This window comes from Natator depressus, chromosome 4, assembly GCF_965152275.1.
Source record: "Natator depressus isolate rNatDep1 chromosome 4, rNatDep2.hap1, whole genome shotgun sequence".
In the NCBI taxonomy this organism is placed as follows: Eukaryota; Metazoa; Chordata; order Testudines; family Cheloniidae; genus Natator; species Natator depressus.
The window spans coordinates 67713584-67736979 of NC_134237.1; the positions used below are offsets into that span (position 1 = coordinate 67713584).

General features: G+C 40.8%; 1 protein-coding gene across 4 annotated transcripts in view; it reads right to left on the reverse strand.

Annotated features, from left to right (window-relative positions):
* SPOCK3 (SPARC (osteonectin), cwcv and kazal like domains proteoglycan 3) overlaps nt 1–23396 on the reverse strand; it is a 390950-nt gene that overhangs the window by 33593 nt on the left and 333961 nt on the right. For all 4 annotated transcript variants that reach the window (XM_074951110.1, XM_074951111.1, XM_074951109.1 and 1 more), the window contains one exon: nt 3321–3440. In XM_074951110.1, the coding sequence (XP_074807211.1) occupies nt 3321–3440 (120 nt within the window). The remainder of the gene's footprint in view (nt 1–3320; nt 3441–23396) is intronic.

A 23396-nucleotide genomic window follows, 5' to 3' on the forward strand; every position in this document is an offset into this window, starting at 1 on the left:
TGACTACTCTAGCCAGCCTGTCCCCAGGAATTCCTTCTATTGAAGTGGAGGCCATCCAAACTACATAGCCCCCTCTTCATACAAGGTGGACCAACGTTCCACAAAGCCCAAACCCCACACCACTTACCTAGCCAGTGGTTCGCTTCCAGAATCTTCTACCTTCTGTCTACCATCGCTTTTGGGACAGGAAGGATCACAGAGAAAATTATTTAGATAGGCCGTCTACTATCTGCAAGATATCCTGTGACACACTGTTCTTAGTGCTGATATGACCCATTACCAATGGATCCTTTTATGTTGACTTTAAAAGCCTATCCAATCTTAGAATGCTGTCTTGTGTCTTGGCTCTGGGAAGGCAGCATACTTTGTCCATCTTTCCTTTGCAGAATGTTATTTTGATACATTTGAGTATTGAATCTCCAACAAGGAGCATCTGTCTTCCTTGAACGGTTGGAGAACTCTTTGTGAACAAAACTGATTTTCTTACTGATTAGGCCAAGCTGCCATCCACATTGTGTCCCATATATGTCTCCATTCCCTTGGGCCAGCTGGATCTTGAGAAGTATCTCCCACAGTTTACACATTGAGGACCTGGTATCAACTGGAAACTTGTAGTTGTGTGGAATTCCTCCTGGTCCTTTCTTCTCTGGAGGCCCTAGCCTGCCTATGGTTGTTTATCTCCAGCTGTTCAGAGTGGCACTATGCCTCTCTGACTTCCTCTCTTTCCAACTCCTTGGTGGCCAGCTCCTTTCTTCCTTGAACATGGAGTACTGATGTTTCCTGAATCTAGCTATCTAGAAACTACTCAGCTTCTCTGATTCTCAGCAGTGTTTCTACCTGTCTCTCCAATCCAAGAATCTTCTCCTTCAGCACATCCATCAACTTGTCCTTCATGGACAGGAAGTCACTTCAGGGAGGAAAGAAAATATGGCACATCCATTTCAGTTCACCACCACGATTCAACCTCTGGCCATCTTGAAATTGCATGTAGAGCTGAAGCTGAAAGGAAAGCCTCTCATACTCCACCTCTAAACTCCTGCCAAAACTCTCCTGTTAGCAGCTCTCAATTTCTCCTACAAAGTGACTTTTTATACCAAGTATAGGCCCTAACTTGAGGAGCCTTTCATCCCTATTAGAGGCATTCTCATTACACAGATGTCTGTGTACTGTCTGCTGGATTTGAAGGACTACAAATTCCATGGTATAGTGGTGTGCACCCTCTGAGGCTGGACTCAGCTTCCTGGGTCAGAGGTCATGGATTCCATATCAGGGAAAGGAGCTGAAACTGAGAGCTACTGCTCCTTTTGGGGGTTTGGGTAAGGAAAAGCTGTGACGGAGCCCTGTGTTGAGTTGCTAGGGTTGAAGACACGTGACCAGGGTTAAGATTGCACTACTGTTGACAACTTGCTAGCGCTGGGCCACAGCTCACGGCCTCCTTCTCCCCACTGAGGCACAGAGTGGAAGCCAGAAACTGTCGTTGCGCAGCTGGTGTGAAGTTGGCTTACAGACAATTGAGGAAATGAGTGACTAACCCCTGGGCTATGCTCTCTGGGTTGAAGAGAGACTGCTAAGTCTTGGTGTGGCTACATTATGTCTAAGAAGAAAAGAGGGGGGAACTTATTGTATGGTGAGAATCAGGGGCTACTATTCTCCAACAGATAACAATTGTTACTATCAGCTAATACTGTGCATTCTATGCTGGTTGCAATACAAAACTGTCTCATGTGGACTCTTGTGTTTCATCTGGAGTGCCTTTGTTAGATGTACAGATAGCTGTCCTGGACTCCATCTCACCCAGTGCACCAATGGAAGAGAGGGTCCAGGAGTATAAACTTAAGGGAGAATGCACACTCAGGGTTGGGGTGGATCCATGTATAAAACTAAGATCACTGGTTAGGTTTATGTTGTTGCTGAAAGCTGCAGCCATTAGCTGAACTATTGCAGAGTCGCCTACTGCCCTGATACAATTATAACAGTTTCACCTTACTCATCAGTTGCATTTTCCATTGTATGTTGTTAGGATAGCTTAGGTAAAATTGTGTTGGTTCTATTTTGAGTGTTGATTGTCTGTATAAGATCCATTATTTGTATTTTTTGTTCTGTAGGCAATCAAGGTATAGCCACAGGTGTACATGTAGACATATATTCATACAAGTAAGAGGACTACTGCAGAGGGGTGACTAGAGGATTCCCACCTATTTTCCCATCTCAGCTGGGACCCCCAAGATCAACATTATCCTTAATGACATGAGGAGCCCTGGCAAAAGGTACCTGTTTCCAAGTAAGCTGGGACGGAAAAAGGGGTTATACAAGTCACCCTGCTTAGCTCAGCTCCTCCCTTCACCACCAGGCTGAACAAACAAAGGCAGAAACAAACTCAACAGTTTAAAAATGCTAACAGTGAAGGGACCAAAGTAAACATTCAAGAGTGGCCAAGTTCCATTCAACATATATACAGGAGAAATTCATAGAGAGTTTGCTCTTCATGTTAATGTAGGGTACAGGTTTAATGCTTAAAGTCTATTTTAACTCCGTACTGCAGTGTGACACCACTCTCAAGAGCTCTGCTGCATGCTGTAATTGCCATTTTAAACAAAGCCCTTAGATAATTATGTAAGTTGATTTGTTGATGTTTTCTAAAACAAGAATTCTATTTAAATATTTAAGGTAGCTAAAACCAAAATGCCTCCCCTACAATTTCCACTTCATTAGCACTCCTGACTCTTCCTCTTTTGAAGTGTATCCTTGAAAACTGTTTTATTTTACATGCTTCTCTTTCATATGTTGTTCTGTGTCAGCATCCACTGTGACACCAACTAGAGGCGATGGGCTACATATAATTAAAAGCTTGTACACAGCAGAGCTTTCCAACAATAGGGTAAGTTGCTAAATGGCTCCCTCAGCAGAGCAGTTACTTCCTCCCTTTTTCCCTCCTTATAGAGCAACTAATTCTCATGATCTAGCAAAGCATTTCTGCCATATTACTAATAGCAATCAAACCTTGGGCTAAATAATTGCTTTGTGAGTGATAGGTTTCATATAACTCTCTCATCAGCCACTGTTTTGCAAAACAATAGTCCTTTTTAGAAACTTGAGGTGAACGTTTGATGTTGATACAAAAGCATAGTTCTACATCCTGAGAAGAATCTCAGTAAGAAAATTAACTTTTCAAAGTTATAGATTACTGTTTCTATACAGGTTTGCTGTATAAAGCTTAGTTTTAAGATTCACTAGAATAATCAAAGTCTCATTAATGGAAAAACAAAAGTGTGGAAAAGTAGCAAAGAGAATATCAAATATCAAAAGAAGAAATCTCTTACTACTTCTTTCAGGCCTTTGTACAATTCTAGTCTTCTTGGTTTGGATTCCACTTTCATGAAGTGCCTTGAACCAGTCTCTCAGTCTGTTTGCAACCTCCCTGAATTCCAGGTCACTGCATACTGAAATAAAATATACAAAGTTCTTTAGTTATGTGGTTTTTTTTTACAGTATGATAAATGCAATCTTTCAAATTATGCTAAAAATTGAAAAGTGAAACAAATAGAAAATGCAACATATGGTCTATGGTTTCCTTTTCTCTAGTAATTTCCATGTTCAGTATTTAATTAGACATTCAAAATATGACTTTTTTAGTATAAATAATTTTATAAAAATAAATTTCCAATATATCTTGCATTTATCCAGTTCTGTTCATCCAGATGATACCCAAGTACTTTACAAACTACTATATATCCACACAGATCTACACAAAGGAATCACTCTATTCACCTGGAAATATATCCGTTTCTGGGGAAGAGAGTGCAGCTATTTAACAGCATTCACTTTAGGGCAGGAAGTGAGGAAGAACATCAAATCTAACAAACTGTAGGTGAGAATTGAGGGAGGCAGGATAGCATAACATGGAAATAAACCACTTACACTCCTGAGAAAAGTGTCAAGGGATCCTAATGACCACAAGTGAGTAAGACCTTGGCTTTAGCATGATATCCCAAAGAAGACACCTTCAATAGCCCAGCATTCTCTAAAATACCAAGCTAGAGCTGTTTCATTTATACTGATTCAATAGGAAGAAATAGCTACCTACTAAATAAACAGTAACCAGGATCATTTCCCTGGAGGTCTTCATCCAACCACAAACTAAGCCCAAATTTACTTACCTTTTGAGAGCTGATAAACTCCAGACCAAAGCAGAAATCATTTGTTAAAACAAATTGTTTTATTTGCATTTTGTATATTATGTTGCAATCCAAGAAACTTGGTGGTAAAGTCTAATGCACATTTTATTTACATGAATGACAGTCTGGACGTTTTGTTTTTGATTTTAGAGTAAAACTGAAGCATGTCAGTATGTCAGCAAAGACGACGACTTCTACAGGGACAAGTATCTGTATATTTGTTTATTCATCTTTGCTCATAACATAGCTCTGAGACTTTAGTTTTTCTCATGAATGACTTTCATGTTGGATTTGTGCACATATTTGCATATATTATAAACAAACTGGAGCTTCTTATAAAATCATGTTTTGTTCCTCTTTTGTGTAACTTACACAAAATCAGAATTCCTCATCTCAATATGCAACACGAAACAATTCTGGTATTGGCCTATGAGTGGGTAAGGTAAGCTCAAAATGAGCCAGACCTTTCTAGTAGGGTGAAAATGGATTCCTGAGCCAAGATTACACGTACATAAAATAATCACATAGGATATTTTAAATTAAGATCTGCTTTGGCCAAACCTACTGCTGGTGACAGTTCAATACAAGTATTATACATCTATGTGGCAGACAACACAGATCCTTAATTTATGCTGTACTACTTGGGAAATATTGAAATGAGCTTCCTTTCTCCCACTGGCTGTATGGCAGTTGGGTGTTTGAAAAAGAAATTGGTGGAATGAATTTGAAACAAAGTGTTTTCATGATGAGTGATGGCGCTTGTCACTAGTTCTTGGGGAGGCAACTGCTGATGTATCTAGGCTCTGGCTCTGTTAAAGTCTGTTGGGTTTTAGATAATGTGGTCTTCCCCCATTCCTTTGGATAGCCCTGATGTTGCAATTTTTTACTAGTCTAGTACTTCCTTTCACATTTTTCAAAACAAAATCTTATGTTAACACTAGTGATAAAATCTTGGCATCAATAGCAAGGAGCCCACAGTAATTCCATGATGCTGTCAGTCTCCACAGATCCCATGGGTACCCTTCATTCCAGAAAAGCAGCCTGGGTGACCATCTGTGTCTGATCAACTCCTACCCCAAAGATGTAGCGTCTATATCTTATTTAGTATAGGTGTGAAAAGAAGGCAGCATCTCCTTGATGTCCTTGGCTCCCAGCTCTGAAATGGAACTAAAACTGAGTACCCTGGGGTTGGGGAACACTGCTGCCTGGAAGTGTGCAGAAGTGAGAGGAGGATAAATCTTTTGCATCTATAAATGTATAGATGGCTGTGAGCTCATCAGACTGATCCTGTACCACCCTAGCCTCATCTTTTACCCGTGTTATAATAGTTAATGCTAACAAATTTTGGAAGGGGAATTAAACTTTATGCTTCAAGGATTTAACCTATTTCTCATTGTTAGAGATCAGGATAAAACAATGTGGAGGGCAGATTATCCCACATTTGCCTACTGGCCTGTTCCTTACACCTTTCTCTGAAGCACGTGGTACTGCCCATTTTGGGGGACAACATGACAATTCCTGTTTCTATATCTCAAATTCAACACACACACGCACATTTTGAGGAGCATTATGGGAGGGGTGATGGTGGGAGGAGGAGAAATACATCCTGATATGATCTTAAATTAGGGCCATTCTTATAATATAAATTAGTACACTTTTCCAAACTTTATTGTTCCATACTGAAACTTTAAATGATGATTTGGACCCAGAATAGAAAAAGAGAATGAAAAAATGATCATTTTTGTTACTAATTTTAATTAGTTGGATTATTGTAAAATGGGAATAGATCGTCATCTTCAAAAATCAAGACGATGCAAAACAACCTGATTACAAACTGTCATTTGCCTATTTTATGCCCCAAAGCTATAGTACTGGAATCAGCTCTCAAGCACTGCAGGTAATTACATTTACTACATTATCAATTTAAATGCACTGTGTATATTTGGTTCATGACATTTCTAATATGTCAAGTAAAAGCAGATGTCTTTTATATGTGAAATTTACAAGAAAGATACAGCGGAACTTCACTAATCTGCACACTTAATAATTTACATGGAAAAAATTGTGGTGTCCTCATTTCTCAGCAGAGAGAGCTGTAACAAGATCTCTTATTTCAGTACTAAAACATCAGCATTTTAAATAAATACTGTAATCCGTAGTTCAACTATTAGCATATAAACATGCAATTTAAATAATAGAACTGGATGGAAAATCAAAATCTTTCCCATGAGAAATTTCAAGCAAAATATTTTGATTTTCCAGAGGATGCTTCTAAATTATTCAAAATGAACATTTTTGTTTCATATCGACTTAAAGTGTCATTTTGTTTTGTTTTTTGGAAATAAAAAAAAAAATTTCCTGTTGTCATTTTCCAAGGCTCCCTCCTCCCCTATTTTCTCTCCCTTTTTAAACTTTCCCATTGGGAAAGTTCAATTTCAATTTGCTCACTATTTCCCAAAAATATTTTGCAAGATTTTCCTATTCCTGACAACAAAACAGTAGGAGAAAGCCAATTCACAAACAGTATGTGGTATTAAAGAGGTGTGGCACATAGGTGTGATAGTAAAACACTTATCCGAACATTCAGTTCTTTTGAGCAGTTCAGCATTATACAATTTCTAGAAAAGTGTATAAAATCCATATAAATTTTGATTACTGAAAAAAATGCCAATAATATATTTTGAGACAAACAATCCACCATTCACAAATTAAAACAGGAATAAGGAATTTAGTGGAACTTGACATCTTGCATGCTGGAAAATTGACAGAGTAGCAAAGAATTGTGTGGAAGTACACATTGAGGAACAGAATAGGAAAATAGTTGATTATAGCTATAGAATACATATATATGATTTCCCATGCTTTAGAAGAACAGACTTGCTTGTAGGGGAAAACAGAGTATACCTTGTTTTAGGAACATATAGGTTTTTTTCATATTTAAGGGTAATAAACATTTTTCTGTCTACATCCTTACACAATACCGTGAGATCTGAATATCTCTTTACAGATGGACATAGGCCGATTTAAATTTCATATCACAAAGGAAGCTGGAATTCCTTAGAGATACATGTTACAAATGACTGAACAAAAATTAGAGATCCTTTGAGAGATCAAATGGTCACTCAGTCACTAATTTAATCACAAGGGCTAGGACCCACCAGAAACTAAGTCAGTGTAGGAGCTGATTTGGCTGACTATAGTTTGCATTCTGACTTACTACTTATGCTTAAAGTTTCTGACAAAAGATGGCAAAGCTGAGCAGTGACCCTGAAGGACCTGCCTGGATAATGAATTGGGTGCAGTTGTAGTAACTATTTACCTATTCTGTGCTGCTATTTTATGTAGATGAAGTTAGTTTCACTTTTTTAAAATGATTTTTGCCAAAACAAAATATTTTTTAATATATATTCCTTGGGTTAGATCACAGCTGGTGTCAATCGGCATAGGTCAATAGAGTTACACCAATTTACACCAGCTGAGGCTTTAACTATGTGTGGGTAGAATTCCTTGAACAAGAAACAATATCACAAACAAACTGCAAAGAAACTCTTTTGAGTAATGGCAAATATTGAAGTCAGGTAAACCAAAGCACTCCTCAACCAAGTAGTTAGTAAAGAAAGTGGGATAAAATCCTATAAAAATAGTTAGAGAGGTTAATTTACTCAATCAGGGTCTAACAGTCACTGCATGGACGGAGGGGTCCCAGAGCCCATGTTTCAGCCGGAGCCCAGATGTCTACACTGCAGATTTATAGCCACACAACCTGAGCATGCAAACCCGAGTGAGCTGACATGGTCCAGATGTGGGTGTATAGTTGCAGTGTAGACATACCCTGAGTCTAAGTTAGCATACAGAAATCTATGTAAATTTAAAGGGATCTGATTTTAGCCTCGTGAATCTAAATAAATAAATATAAAAGTTAAAGGAATCAAACTAACTATGAAGTGAATCTAATCTGAAGCAACAAACTATTTTCTAGTCTCCTCAGAGAGTAAGTTAAATAAACTTAGACTCCTTGTAGTCTTTTAGACTAACCTCTGAATCTGGCCTACAAATCCCAGGTTTTTATTTACCTTGAGGACTAATCTGAGTGCCTTTGAAGCTCCAAGAGTAGGTTATTCACAAGTGAAAGAGCTCTTCATTCTACATGGGATTTGTTGCGTGACCAGTTCTTTTATATGGTATTGTATGGAAGCTTGTCAAATCCATTTTAAAATTATTTGCAAACTATGTTTTTGGAGTAAACTTAAAAAAAAAAACAGAAATCAAATGAAATGTCATGCTTTCATAGCACAAAAGCATAGATGAGGTACAGTAGCACAATCGAAAAAATTCAGTATTGCTGATTTAACAGACATAATAATGGCTAAAGCTAATGACATCTACACTGATATTTTGTAATAAAAATGATTTATAACCCCCCAAACATGTTGATAAATATACTGACAGATTGCCTAATTTCACTTTACAGTGCTTCATATAAGAACTTCTGTATCCTCTATTCAATGCTATTTTGTAATTCATTGCAGGAAAAGATATCCCTGCATATCACAGAATAATACCATAGACTGCTTTTTCTCACTTATTTCTCTAGTAAAGGAAGACTACAACTGATGCAAAGGGTAGAGTGCACAGTCTTACTACCTTTTTGACTACGCATTTTGACACGGACTTCAAATCATTGATCACATGCTATTTCTTAAGTAATACAATATAACAGTACCAAGCAATTTTCCTCACAACCTTATACAGACTTCATCTTCTGCTGTACTGCAGTACCTGTGTATGCCAGAAAAACACATGTTCATTAATGTAATCTATATGCAAGTGAACAGTGAATGGGGGCAGAGTTCCTGGAGTGCTCTGCTTCATTAACCACACCAATTGCACGATGCACTGTATAGACGTTGTAGAAAAAATTATATAATTTTCGTCTTATATTATGTGATCCTAAGAAAAAATTGTGCTAAAATTTTAACGCAGGCATTGTCTTATTTCTGAATGCTTAATGTGCAACTATAACATTTTATTTATCTTGGCCCTTTGAACATGGAATTTCTGTTTTCTTAAAAAAAATTCCATAGTGCTGTCCTATAAAAGTGTCTAACAGAACTAGTCAGATAATAGAGGTTTTTTCCTGTAGAGAATTTCAACTTTTTGGCAAAAATTAAAAAAAAAACAAAACGCAACCAAATGTTTTGATTCAGAAATGTCACTGCAGCCTCATGGGAGTTATATTTCAGATCCCTCATATTCCCATTCCCCTCAATAGGCTTGGTTCCCTGCTTGGACTGCATCAACGCGTGAACCACCAAAGTCTCGTGTCTTGATGAAGGGACGCAGTGCTGTGGCAGTGGTGACTGTACATATGGGATATATAGTCTGACTTAGTAGCTTGGCCCATAGAGAAGAATGAAGACATGAGGAAACAAAACCACTACTCTCATGATGCACCATGGCCACGTTTCTGAATCAAAATATTTGTTTTTGGCCAAAATATTTTGGGTGCTCTGATATTTGAAGAAAAAAAATTTCTACGCAAAGCAGATTTTTTTTTTTAATGAAAAAATCTGTTTAGCTGAAAATCCATTTTTCTGTGACAAGACAGTTTTAATGGAAAAATTTTGACCAGCCCTCGTGTGCTCTCATTGACTACAATGAGTTTAGGTTAGGCTCTAAGCACTTAAGGTAGAGACAGACACATTCTCTCTCTCTGAAGGCTTTCTTAACTTAGGATATTAGTAAAAAGTGTTACAAAACTGCATACAAACTACTGAACATGTGCAAAATGTGACTGTCATACGCTAATACCTTGGTCATATCAAAACCAATTTTTCTGTTTCTCTGCCATATTTCAACCTTCTATTCCCTTCTATTTAGGGATGTAAAAAAAAGTTACAAAACTATTTTTAAAATGGGATAAATATTTTTTCATTTCCCCTCCCCATTCAAACACCAATGAACAAATTTTGCTTAAACTTTCCAAAAAATACCCACATTTAGTCAGAGCTTAAGTCTATAAAATTTTAACCCAAAAAGTGAGTTTGAGAAAGTCATAAGTGACCAAAATGAAAACAACTAGGTAATCGTAAATATAGATGTTACCATCACTCCCAGTAAAACTATTTCTAGCAAAATTAGACTGCAGAAGAAAACCCTAACTAAAACCTCTTAAAGTTACAAAAATACCTCCGGACCCATTGGAAGTTTCTAAATATTCTGAATTTGTTTCCTTGGTGTTGGTTTTTCTATGTCTTTCTCCAATACATCTGACACAGCTCTTCCCGCATGCCACAAGCGCCCATTCCCTCACACAGCACAAATGTTTGCTAAAGCAATGTATAAAGCTATATATCAGGGGTCGGCAACCTTTCAGAAGTGGTGTGCCAAGTCTTCATTTATTCACTCTAATTTAAGGTTTCGTGTGCCAGTAATACACTTTAACATTTTTAGAAGGTCTCTTTCTATAAGTCTATAATATATAATTATACTATTGTTGTATGTAAAGTAAATAAGGTTTTTAAAATGTTTAAGAAGCTTCATTTAAAATTAAATTAAAATGCAGATCTTATCAGTTTAGTGTGATCCTTGCCCTTGCTTTTCCTTGCTGAGTTTTCCAATGTCTGGCATGTATTTGGATACTTTAAGCTGCACACAGGCTTCTGAATGATCAGTTGTTAACTGGCTCCGAGGGGGACAGAGGACAGATTTCATGTGTGAAAATACCTGTTCACACAGGTATGTGGATCCACATGCTGAAAGCACTGCAAACGCAATTTTCTTCGAACAGTTAAATTTCACTGGCAGGGACATCCAGCAGGTCAAAATAGAGGCCCCATGATCTCTCTCGGTAGCTTCAAGTGCACTCCGCAGATCTCCAAACTTTGATGCCCACAATTCTGAGCTTTTTAACAGAATGAGCTGCATTTCAAAATCTTCAACACCCATCCACTGAAATACAGACAAATCCAAGTCGCTTTTCTTGAACTTTTCAGGTTTAATTAGAAAAGAAGGCATTGGGCCAAATTGCTGGAAATCTTGAAATCTGTCAGAAAATTCTGATTCCAGTTCTTGCATGTACATTCTAATCTCAATGTCAAACGCAGTGCGCTGTTCCATGTGGTGTGATAGTGATGTAAGCAGCAAATCAGGACTTAAAAATATCCCAGTACAGTGGCGCTGGAACAATTTTTAAGGCGGGGGTGCTGAGCCAGTGGGCCACAGCTGGGGGTGGCTGCAGAGCCATGGGCCGGTGGCCAGGACCCCAGGCCAGCAGTGGGCTGAGTGGGGCCTGCGGCAGGTACCCCAGGCCGGCAGCGGAGCCCCTGGGACCGGTGGCTGGGACCCAGGGCCGGCAGCGGGCTGATCAGGGCCAGCGGATGGAACCCCAGGCCAGAAGCGGAGCCCCCGGGACTGGTGCCAGGATCCAGCCAGTGTGAGTGCCACTGAAAATCAGCTAGTGTGCCGCCTTCGGCACGCATGCCATAGGTTGCCTACCCCTGCTGTATATTGTAGCTGGGCCAGTTTAATGTTTTTGAGGTTTGTGCTGTAGGTATATGTTTGATCAAGGGTATGTTATACATTGAGTAATCTTACTAACATGTCTCTGCATTCTGGAATATGTTTAGGTGGTACTTCTCTTACAAATGATCTTTTTCTGAAGAGATATGCTACTGAAATGATATCATTGGTCTGCATTGATTTAAAATAGGTCTAGATGAGGTAATTCAGATCTATTCAGACTATTATTTCACCTGATAGAGTGGCAGATGAATCTTTAATGGCAAAAGACAGACAGTAAAGGTTCTGGAAGGTTAGACAGTAATCAAAAATGCATATTATATCAGATAAATCCATTCAGGAACCTGCCAAGAAGTGCTTCTGCTCTTGTCTAATACCAAATGCAAGGCATTTCTGCTATTACAATCAATTCTAGTAGCCATTAAGAGAATTAGTGTGGGGTGAAATAAAGTCATCAGCTCAAAGGTTACTTTCTTCTGCTATCATTTGACGTAATAAAAACTGACTGGTTTTACAAAACCAACATATATAGCTATGGAACATATGAAGGAATCTGAAAACTCATAAGTACATGTTCTAGAAATATCTTTATAATAAATATTATATAAATGTTAAGAGAAACCAAATGTTCAATTTGTTTTCATATACAGAAAATGGTAGAATTTGTGTTGGCATTTGAATATAATTTACTGATTGGAAGCAGAATATCTGAATATGCTAATCAGTGTATATTCCTCCGCTGCTTTTTCAAATCTGGAGCTAACGCTAATTGAGAGAGGAGTAAAAATAGGGATACTGAAAATTATAAAGAGAAATAGAACATATATTTCTGAAACAGTGTGATGGACTAAGTTTCCTTGCACATTTAAAACAAACAGCCTCTTCTTTCCGGAATAATATGCAGGAAATTATTTATATTAGTATAGGCTACATGAACAAAATATACATTTACTACACTAAAGTATATGAACATTGAAAATATAATAGTTTTATATAGTAATTTTTATGAATGAGGTCTTCCAACTTCAAAAAATCCAAGGGAAATGAATACCATAAAGTAGCCTAACTGGGTAGGAAATAAGGATTCAATTTTTGTACTCTGTACTAGCTTACAAAGCTGAATCTGTTCAAGTGAAAGGGCAAGCTCCCAGGAGCAGAGGTTGGATCTCTGCTGTTTTCAAAAATTAATACTGGATGCTTAACTTCCATCAGGACATCCAAAGAGAAGAGCACAAGAGGCTTCAGTTTAGTCTCTACTTCAAAGGCCAGAACCTTTGACAGTTGTGAGGAACACCAGAAGGGACAAACCTCAAAAAGCTATTAAAGTCCATTTTAATTAGATATGTAAAATGACTATTTCCCTATATACAGAACAGAAGACAGTAGAAGAGTGGTAATATAAATAATAATATATAGTAAGCACTGTGCCCTTAAATCGGGAAGTACCCCTCCATAGAGCATTATCCTAAAATCCAGTACTGTGGTGCAAGAAATATATGGGGTCATCCCTGTACATCAGATCCATGTGACTCGCTCTCTCACTATATGACAAACTATTCTCCTTAAAGGGTAGACAGTCGGTCATATGGCCTGTGCTGTTGCTCCTGCTTTTATACACAGTACCTCTGATGGCCAACATTTGGAATGTAATATAATGCAGCACCCCTGCAGTATCAGTATTATTTAAGGGTGTGATCCTGAAAAGACATGGACATGTGTTTAATCTCAAGCAGATGAATGAACCCACTGAAATTAAGCATGTACATAAGTATTACCACTGGTAAATTTGGTAAACTTTTAATTCACCGTACATACACAAACTGAGGAAAAATATTTCCATCAATAACAATCAAAATTTACAGGCAAAGTAAGAAAAATGCTGTTTAAGAATTTATGAGAGTTAAAATCCAGTGATTCAGACTTCTGAATTAGATTTGTTACAAATAGACTAGTGAATGACAGGTAAAGTAGTATGATTTTTTCATTTAAGGATATTTATTCCGTACATTTTGGCATGTGATGGTGACATTTGTATTTTAACCATTGATAAAGCTTTAACATTTGGATCTCAATGTCTACTGTCATTAAATAATTGCCTGACCCTCCCATTATTTCCCACAAATGTGAAAATTTAAATGGATAAAAATGGAGGGGGGGAAGCTTAAAATCCACAATTTTACACAACAGTGAAAACGTAAATTGATAAAAAAATTTAAAAATTGCTTAAAAATAAACATCAATGTTATCCATAAAAAATATTTTAAAAATCAAAATCAAATTCTGACAAGCCTAAGTATATAGGATTCGAGCTTGAAACCTACTTCACATTTATTTTTGATTAGAAGTTAAAGTAATATTTAAGTGTGTTGTAACAGACATTTCCCCTTAAATTAAACAATGGATAAATTACTTCTGCATTACAGAGAATCACTTCTATTTTTGTATTATGTCTGTTGTAAATTAGGAGAACAGTATTTTCACACAGTGAACGTGTAAGAAAATGACAATAAATTTGGCAGAAGTACAAAAAACTTACACTTGAAAATGAAAAATATGGCAATTGTTTTAGTCATTTTGTTCATAGCCATATTTGTTTAATTAGAGTAAAAAGGCTGCAAATTGGAAAAGTTCACACTTATAATATTACTACTGTATTTTTATAATCCCACTAAACATATTGGCCATCTGTTACCTTTAAAGCCTATGGTTTCTGGAGGATACGTTAAAATTAACAGATAAAAGCATTTTGATTTCCTCACTATTTAACTAAACATAATGGATTTTCTACTCCAGTTATTCTCTTATGAGATAATTAATATAAATAGTGCAGATATCGTATCAGGGAACTACAGCTGCTTGTTTTTACTGCCTCAAATTAATGTTCCATACAGACATTCTGCTCTTGATTAACGTATCATAAAATTTAAAATGATTTAAATTAAATTACATATTCATTAAAATAAATCTGATCTTATTGTGTCCACACAATTGTTAAGGCCACTCAGAGTCAAAAAGCAGGACTAAGGCTCAGTACAACTCTCACTAAGCTATATTAACTAAACTATACTCACTAAACTATAATGCATAGTAGAGATTCATAACATGCAGAATTTATATGCCAAGATATTCTAAACAACTAAAATGTGAAAATGTGCTAAAACCTTGTAATGCCTGTTTGTTTGTTTTTTTTAAATAATACAATGCTCATTTCCTAATTTATTATCTGAAAGATGAAATACTGTAGGGTATATGCTGTCTTTTATTGCTGAAAGTTTTATTCTCCTCTCTCTTATCATTCCCTATACCCAAACAAAGGCAGCTTCAGGTATGCTGCAGTACATATCAACAAGTTCAGGGAAACCATCTTTTCCCACAGCAAACCTACTTTTCTTCCCTAACGTTTATTTTTTAACAATATTAACATGTAAGTGCTTGTGACCTTTCTAGGAATATGGGTCCACATTAGGCCTAAACAGACAATGGATTTAAACTGAGTTTGGATTTTTAGCATGAGTGATAAGCCCAAAGTATGTAAAAGGATAAGATCATGAGAAAAATAAGTTAGTTGTAGTGACCCTTAAAATACCAGTTATAAGATTTGAGTGACCCTAAAATTCCCTCATCTAGCTTTAGCGAAGGTCTGATAACTGACAATGACATCACCTGTTTGTCAGTGTATAAAAAAAATACAGGTTCTCTAGGTTCTAGATTCTTTGTCAGTGCTTTTCCTTACCCCTCTGGAAAATGCCATGATGGCAAGGTGCCTCCAGGGCCTGATCTTGTTGTGAATATTTTGTCCAGTGCTTAAAACTAAATTGCTGTTAGGTGTAGAATATAGGATGACAGGGTCACGCCAGATGGCTATAGGAGAGTGATAGAAGGTAGATACATTAGCCCTAGATTAAGCAAGTCCCTTTCCCCCCAAGTAAGAAAATGGGCTGTTCCAGAACAATCAGGAAGTTGCTGGAACTAATTATGGTAGGCAAGCTAATTAGGACACCTGGAACCAATTAAGAAGCTGCTAGAATTAATTAGGACTGGCAGGCTAATCAGGGAACCTGGTTTAAAAAGGACCTCACTTTAGCTAGTGAGGTGCCTGGGAGGAGCTGGGAGCAAGAGGCACACAAAAAGCTGAGAGTGAGAAGGCATACAGCTGGAGGACTGAGGAGTACAAGTGTCATCAGGAGGAAGGTCCTGCGGTGAGGAGTTGACCCGGACTGTGGGTCCCACCAGAGGGGAAGGTCCCTGGCCTGTCCCGCAAACCACTAGGTGGGTCAGCAGAGACTGCAGGGATTGTTCTCCTCCTTTTACCCATGCTGACCAGTGAGGAGGTTAGCTGAGTGAACGGCAGGTTTGAGCCACTGGCAAAAGTGGCCAAACTGAGGGCTTTCGTAAATCTCTGAGGCGAGCAAATCCACCAAGAAGTGCAGGACCCATCAAGGCAGACGAGGAACTTTGCCACAAGGAGTATGTGCTTTTGTTGTACACTGGGTGTAATTATTATCAACTGGCCTTTCAATTAATAAAGGAATGCTTGTGTGGAAACTGAGTCGTGATAAACCTTAAACTTACTAGGAAAACAATTTCCAACAAACTTTCACTAAGACTGATGGTAATTCCACTGTATTGTTTACAAAATTAAAAATCAAAATTAAAAAAGAAAACACAGTTACCTACCTTTTCATAACTGTTGTTCTTCGAGATGTTATGCTCATGTCCATTCCATTTTAGGTGTGCGCGCGCCCATGCACATAGTTGATTTCTGCCTTAGCAGTATCCATAGGGACGGCTGTGGCGCCCCCTGGAGGGGTGCTCCGATTGTACGGGGAGACTTTGGCAAACCAGTAAAGTGCCTGAAAACAGTATGGCTTATTGCTAAAAGCAGCCAAGTCAGCAGGCTGTAAATTGGCCATTCTCCACTCTCAGTTTGACCAAGGCGGGAGGGGAGGGGGGAGTTTTGGGTGCCACAGAAACGGCAGTTTGACCTCGTGTCCTTCCTGATAAGAATTGTGTTGAAGTGGCTGATACATGCATTTTCGAAGAGCAGGACGTGCCCCAGGAATGTCTATTGGGGCCTCAAGGCTGCAAACTCTCTGGAAAAAACCCACACCTGGTTAATCGATAATCAGAAGGAACCTCTTGCTTGACTATTGAAACTGCTTACTTAACAAGTTTTCTTTAAGGGACATGTCATTCTATTACTAATGTATAAATAAGGGGGAAAAGTTTGAGGTAGTTGGACTCTTTTTGGACTCTCCCTCTGGATACATCTTGCAGTCCCCACCGGCAGACGGAAAATTTGGCCACCGGAAGCCTGCCGCTGTGCCACTTGAGAGCCACACTCAGCTTTGGTAATTATCAAGGGTTGGGGGTGTTTTACTAACCTTTTGCGGACGTGTGTTAGTGCTTGAGACTAAGTAAAGTTTAGCTTTAAGAGAAAGCACTCTTATGTTGTCCTGTTTGTGCTAGCCATCTATCGGTCGGACGGTCGTGTCTCCCCTGATTTATTTCCTGACACCACCTGGCACAGAGTAAAAGTTACCAAGAGCTTTGGGTTGAAAGAACCTCAGGTAACACCATGTGGCGGTATATCAGGCGCCACCGGTCCTGCGCCCTCTCTGTTTCTTCTTGCCGGCAACTCCGACAGAGGGGTAAGAGGGCGGGAAATGGAATGGACCTGAGCAACACATCTCGAAGAACAACAGTTAGCAAAAAGTAGGTAACCGTTTTTTCTTCTTCGAGTGTTTGCTCATGTTGATTCCATTTTAGGTGACTCACAAGCAGTATCCATGGAGGTGGGCTCGGAGTTCACAGCTTATCAGCTTGCAGTACTGACCTACTGAAGTCAGCATCATACTGGGCCTGCTGGGTCAGTGCATAGTGGGACGTAAAAGTGTGGAGAGAGGACCAGGTGGCTGCTCTACAGATGTCCTGGATAGGCACATGGGCCAGAAAGGCTGCCCAAGAGACCTGCGCCCTGGTAGAGTAGTCAGTGACAATCACCGGGGTGGCACCTTCGCTTGGTTGTAGTTGAAGCAAATGCTCGCAGTGATCCAAGACAAAATTCTTTGAGTGGATACAGGACAACCTTTCATTCTGTTGGCCACAGAGATGAATAATTGCATCGACGTACAAAATGACTTGGTCCTGTCAATGTAGACATCCAGGGCACATAGCCTGAATTCCTCCTCCGACTTATGCAGCTTTGAAAAGACCGGTAGGTAAGTGTCCTGACTTGGATGAAACTCAGGAACCTTGGGAAGAAAAGCCGGGTGCGACCTTAGTTGGACCTTATTTTTGTATAAGACTGTATGGTGGCTCCAAGGTGAGTGCCTGAATCTCTGATACCTGGAGGGCCGACGTCACCGTGACCAGGAATGTGAGCTTCCAGGAGAGGAGAAGGAGGGAGCAGGAAGCCAGCGGCTCGGAGGACCTGCGACCCGCTACATCACCAGATTCAAGTCCCACGGGGTGACGGGGTCCCTTATGTGCAGGAAAAGGCTCTCCAGGTCTTTTAAGGAATCTGGCCGTGATCTCCTGAGCAAAAATCGACCTGCCCTTGAACAGTGGGTGGAATGCTGAGATGGCCAATAGATGGACCTTGATTGGTGAAAGGGACAAGCCCTGGAGCTTGAGATGAAGGAGGTAGTTGAGAAGAAGCTGCTGCGAAGCCTGCTCAGGACCAACACCTTTGTCCGCAATCCAACAGGTGAACCATTTCCAGTTGGCTAGGTAAGTTACTCTGGTGGAAGACTTCTACTCTTGCATGCTTAGTCACACAGCAGTCAAGCCGTCAGATGTAATGCTGCTAGCTTGGGGTGCCAAAGACTGCCGTGGTTCTGGGACAACAGGTCCGCATGGAGCAGTAGCTGGAACAGGGTCGCCACCGACAGGTCCAGCAGAGTGCTGAACCAGTGTTGGCGTGGCCATGCCGGTGCTATGAGGATGACCCTCGCCCTGTTCTGTTTGATTTTCATGAGGACGCTGTGTAGCAACGGCACCGGAGGAAAGGTGAACATTAGAGCCCCCGACCACAGGAGCAGAAGGCATCTGACAGGGATCTTCTGTCCATGCCCTCAATCGAGCAGAAGATGTGGTATTTCCTCTTCTGCCAGGATGCAAACAGTTTCACCTGGGGAGCTCCTCACCTGTGGAAGATGGAACTGGCCACCTCCGAATGAAAGGACCATTCGTGGCGAGACGAGAACGTAGTGCTGAGGTGATCTGTCAAAGCGTTCTTGGTCCCTGGAAGGTGAACAGCTACAAAATGGATGTTGTGCTGCGGACAGAAGTCCCAGAGCCAGAGGGCTTCCTGGCAGAGAGCAGATGACCTGGCTCCACCCTGTCTGTTGATATAGAAGACCGTAGCCATGTTGTCCATCAGGACCTGGACTATCATGCCGAATACGTAAGGTAGAAAGGCTTGTCAGCTCCCTGACATTGATTGCATGGAGCGATTGCGATTGGACCAACGACCTTGAGTGTGTCTAGGTGGTTCCCCAGCCCAGGTCTAAGGCATCGGTGAACAGGGTCACCGACCAGATCGGGGCTGTGAAGGGAACTCCTTCCAACACTGACTTGGGATCCTGCCACCAGAGCAGGGACGACAGAATGCTATCCGGGATCCTGACTACCCCGTCCATGCTGTGCCAGTTGGGGACATAGACTGACACCAGCCATACCTGAAGAGGTCTGAGGCGGAGCTGTGCGTGCCCAACCACGTATGTACATGTTGCCATGTGGCCCAACAGCTTCAGGCACATGTGCGCACAGGCCTGTGATGAGGTCCACCATGGCCTGGAACTGAGTCTCAGGGAGGAAGGCCCTAGCCCGAGTGGAGTTGAAGACTGCTCTGATGAATTCTGTGCTTTGTACTGGTGTCAAGGCTGACTTTTTCTCATTTATCATCAACCCGAGGTCGGAACAGGAGGAACATAGCAGGTCAAGATGTCACCGTACCTGATCCAGAGACCGCCCCTTATCAACCAGTTGTCAAGGTATGGGTATATTTGGACTCCCTGATGTCTCAGGTAAGTGGCCAGTGGGGCTTTGCACTTTGTGAATACCCTTGGGCTGATGAGAAATCAAAGGGCATCGTCATGACCTGGAAATGGCACAGGCCCAATATTAAGCGGAGGAAACGCTGGTGCTCCGAGAAGATGGAAATATGGATGTATGCATCCTTTAAATTGAGGGCGGTGTACCAGTCTCCCCGATCCAGGGCGGGGACAATGCAGGCCAGGGAGACCGTGCAAAACTTCAACATCTTGAGAGACTTGTTGAGGTGACGCAGGTCCAGGATGGATCTGAGACCCACTTTTGCCTTCAGAATTACAATTAGTGGGAGTAGAATCCTTTGCCTTCCATGTTCTGAGGAACCTTTTCCACTGCCCCCAGGTGCAGGAGGTTTTCAACACCCTGAACGAGGAGAGAAGGGTCCCTGAAGAGGGATGGGGAAGACGGGTGGGAAGGATGGTCAGATATAAACTGCAGGGTTTAGCCCGAAGAAACTCTATCTAATACCCAGTGGCCCGAGGTGACATAGGACCAGACCAACTGGAAGCTGGTGGAAGTGGCTGAGGAAAGGGAGCATTGGATCCAGTACATTGGCTGAGAGAGGGTGTTCAGCATCTAGGTGATCTAGGGCCAGACAATAGTCGGTACCGGTGGTACTGGGAGTGGCACTGCAAGTTCAGAGTCCCTCGCCTAGTAGGTGGGGATCTCAACAGAGATCTAGGTCTTCTGGCTAGTGAGCTAGGCTGCAGTGCCAGGTTCTGAGGTCGCAGTGACAAGGACTTGCATCTGCAATCCAGTGACCTGGGGTGTTTCGCCAGTCTATGCTGCAGCACCCCGGTGGCTTTCCCCTTTGGTGCTGGGAGTGGAGCAGTATTGGTCACCTGGCATGGCACCTGCGGAGCCAGTCAGCCTTGCTTCTTAGCCTCTGGTACCACTTCAGACACTGAAGGCCCCATCACTAGCTGGGAACCCCTACCACAGCCCTGGTGGGGCTGGTGGGTCCAACTTCTGTGGTACCCCCATGAAGCCCTGTATCGAGCGCATGGCCTGACGCAGATCCTTTGCACGAGGCCGCTCTCTCTTTCAGTGCTGAGGGGCTTCTTTTCTTCAGCTTCTTCTTTGGCACAGGAGAAATGGAAAAGGGCCGGACTTGGCCCGGCACCAGCAGTGCACTGCGCGCCGAGGTCGAAGTGCTGGGTGTGGGTGCCACAGTGGAAGGTTCCGATGCCGGATGAACAGCAGCCTCCACCAAGTGATGCCCTCAAGCAGATATCCCGCTCTTTCTGGGTTCATGGGAAAAAGTTCTTAAAGATGCGACACCTGTCTTTGTGATGGCCTTCTTCTAGATACTTAAGACAGCTATCATGAGGATCGCTGATTGGCATCAGCCTGTTGCAGGGGACACACAGCTTGAAGCTGGAGGAGCGGGGCATGCCCTGCTTGGGGTTAAGTCCCAACTGGGACTCTATCGACTAACACTAGCAACTAGTGCTGGGGTTGTTTGATCAGACTGTCTGGGAAATGGACATCCTCTGGATCCTGGCTGGAGGATGCGAGTGTGCTCTTGCACCAAGGCCCCCTGCTTATTTCTTCTCCCCCTGCCCAGGATGCATGTTGGATCATGCATGGGCAGCGACTGGGGAAAGTTGAGGGGAGCTCCACTTCCCCTGGCTGCCCTTTGGCCAATTTGAGGGAGAAAGAGCTAGCTGGCTCCCGGAGACCCCTCTCTCTGTGTGTTTAAGCACTCCTAGGCATACAGCAGTCTTTCTTGGTGCTGAAATCTTCCCCATGTTTCCTCTCCTAGAGGTGGGGTAGTTGTCAGAGCTGGGTTTCCAGGCTTACTGTGGATCTAACGCTATAGCTTGATGGAGTCTGGAAGGAATTTTCTCCTCTGGGCTACATTGATAATGTGCTGGTTGATTTTTTCTTTTTTTGTCTGGATTTTTTTTTTTGCCTTCTGCAGAGCATTCTGGAGGCCTGGTAGATGTGGATATATAAAGGATAAGGGATAATACTCTTTAAAACAAAAGGGAATGTTCAGTGCCAGTAAGAGGACTCAAGGGCTAGCTCCTCGTGTAATGCTGAGCAAGGACTCAGGGGGGACTGGCAGACCCTGTTAATCTGTTGGGAGAGAGAAAGTCTTAAATCATTGTAGACTGTCCATACCCTCATAAGGGAAGGTAGAAGGATTCAGCATTTGTGCTGAATTATGAATTGACTGTTGGGAGTTTGGTTAAGTGAGTCAACTCTCATCCTATCATTGTACGGCATAAAATCATTTATACTTTCACTGGATCCAATTTTGCTTGTTAATTATTGGAGGGAATCAGGAATAATAATAAAGTTGTGATCTGACACTTTCAATCAATTCACATGTCTATGTCTTCATCCTCCTACACATTCTTATAAAAAAATAAAAACAGGGACAGACTCATCAATAACATCCTCGATAATTCCTTAAAATAGTTTAATGAGGAGCTAGCATATTCACACCACTCACTAGAGCAATCAAGACTAGACAAAGCCTCAAAGGAGTTCGAGCCGTGAGAAATGTCATGGGGGTGAATGGGATAATGAGATTAAACACTTTTCATATCATAGTTGTCCGAATGTCTTTGACAAATACACGTGAAATACAATGTTATCATAATGCAATTACTCCTCAATAGTCCTAGACCCCAAGTGAACTGTTAAGGAATGCCTGATGAACTATATTGAATCTTTGCGAGGGGTACATGAATATTCATCTAAATTCATAAACACGTGAATTCATGTTACCTGATTATTCTTGTGTTTACTACAGTATGTATTCCAAATACAAAAACTGAAAGACCAACGGTGACTCTACAGAGGCATTCTCAATTTAGACGATGCACGAAGAAGAAACTTCCCTCAAAACAACAGAAGAAGGGTAACAAGGGAAAAAAAAGCAATAAAATTGCTCCACAAGTATTTAAAGTAGAGTGTTCTGCTGAACTAACTGAAAACAATCTACAATCTGAATATAGGAGACACAAAACTACAGTCTAGTGTGGTTCACAGCACTAATAAATGGAAAAGGTATTGCTTGCTGAAATCTGGATTCAATGGGGAATAATATTAAGATTAAAATTCTTCACACTGTAGTCAGAAACGTAAGGTTTTCCAAGGTGATGACTGTGTGTGTGTGGGGGTCATGGAAAATATTTTTTCAAATAAAATCTTCATCTTTCACTGAGAATAATGTTTATAGATTTGGGGAATAACTGCTAGAATCCGTAGTACTGTGGGAGCCATTAAGAATATCAATATTCTCTACTGCAAGTGCCTGCAATATCCACAATATCACTTCTATATTTAGTATACGAGAAACTATTGTACCAGGCTCTGCCAAGCAGCAAATGTGCATACAGTATGAAGTATGAACAATAAACATTGAATAAATAATAAATAGAGAACTTGTGCTCACTGTATTTTTGGAAGTCTGGGGTAGGATAGCAACACATCTTGGCTTTTATACTGTGCCCATTGGTGTGGTACTGGAGTGTCTTCTTATTACACGCCAAGAATGTGGTCAAAATACCACTATTTTGTAACTGAGTTAGGTAAAAGGATGGCATTGTATCCACAATTAAATGAAAAAAAAAGGTTATTTATTGGGGGCTGTGTTCCTAAATACTGTTTTATCCTGTGCAACTCAAATCT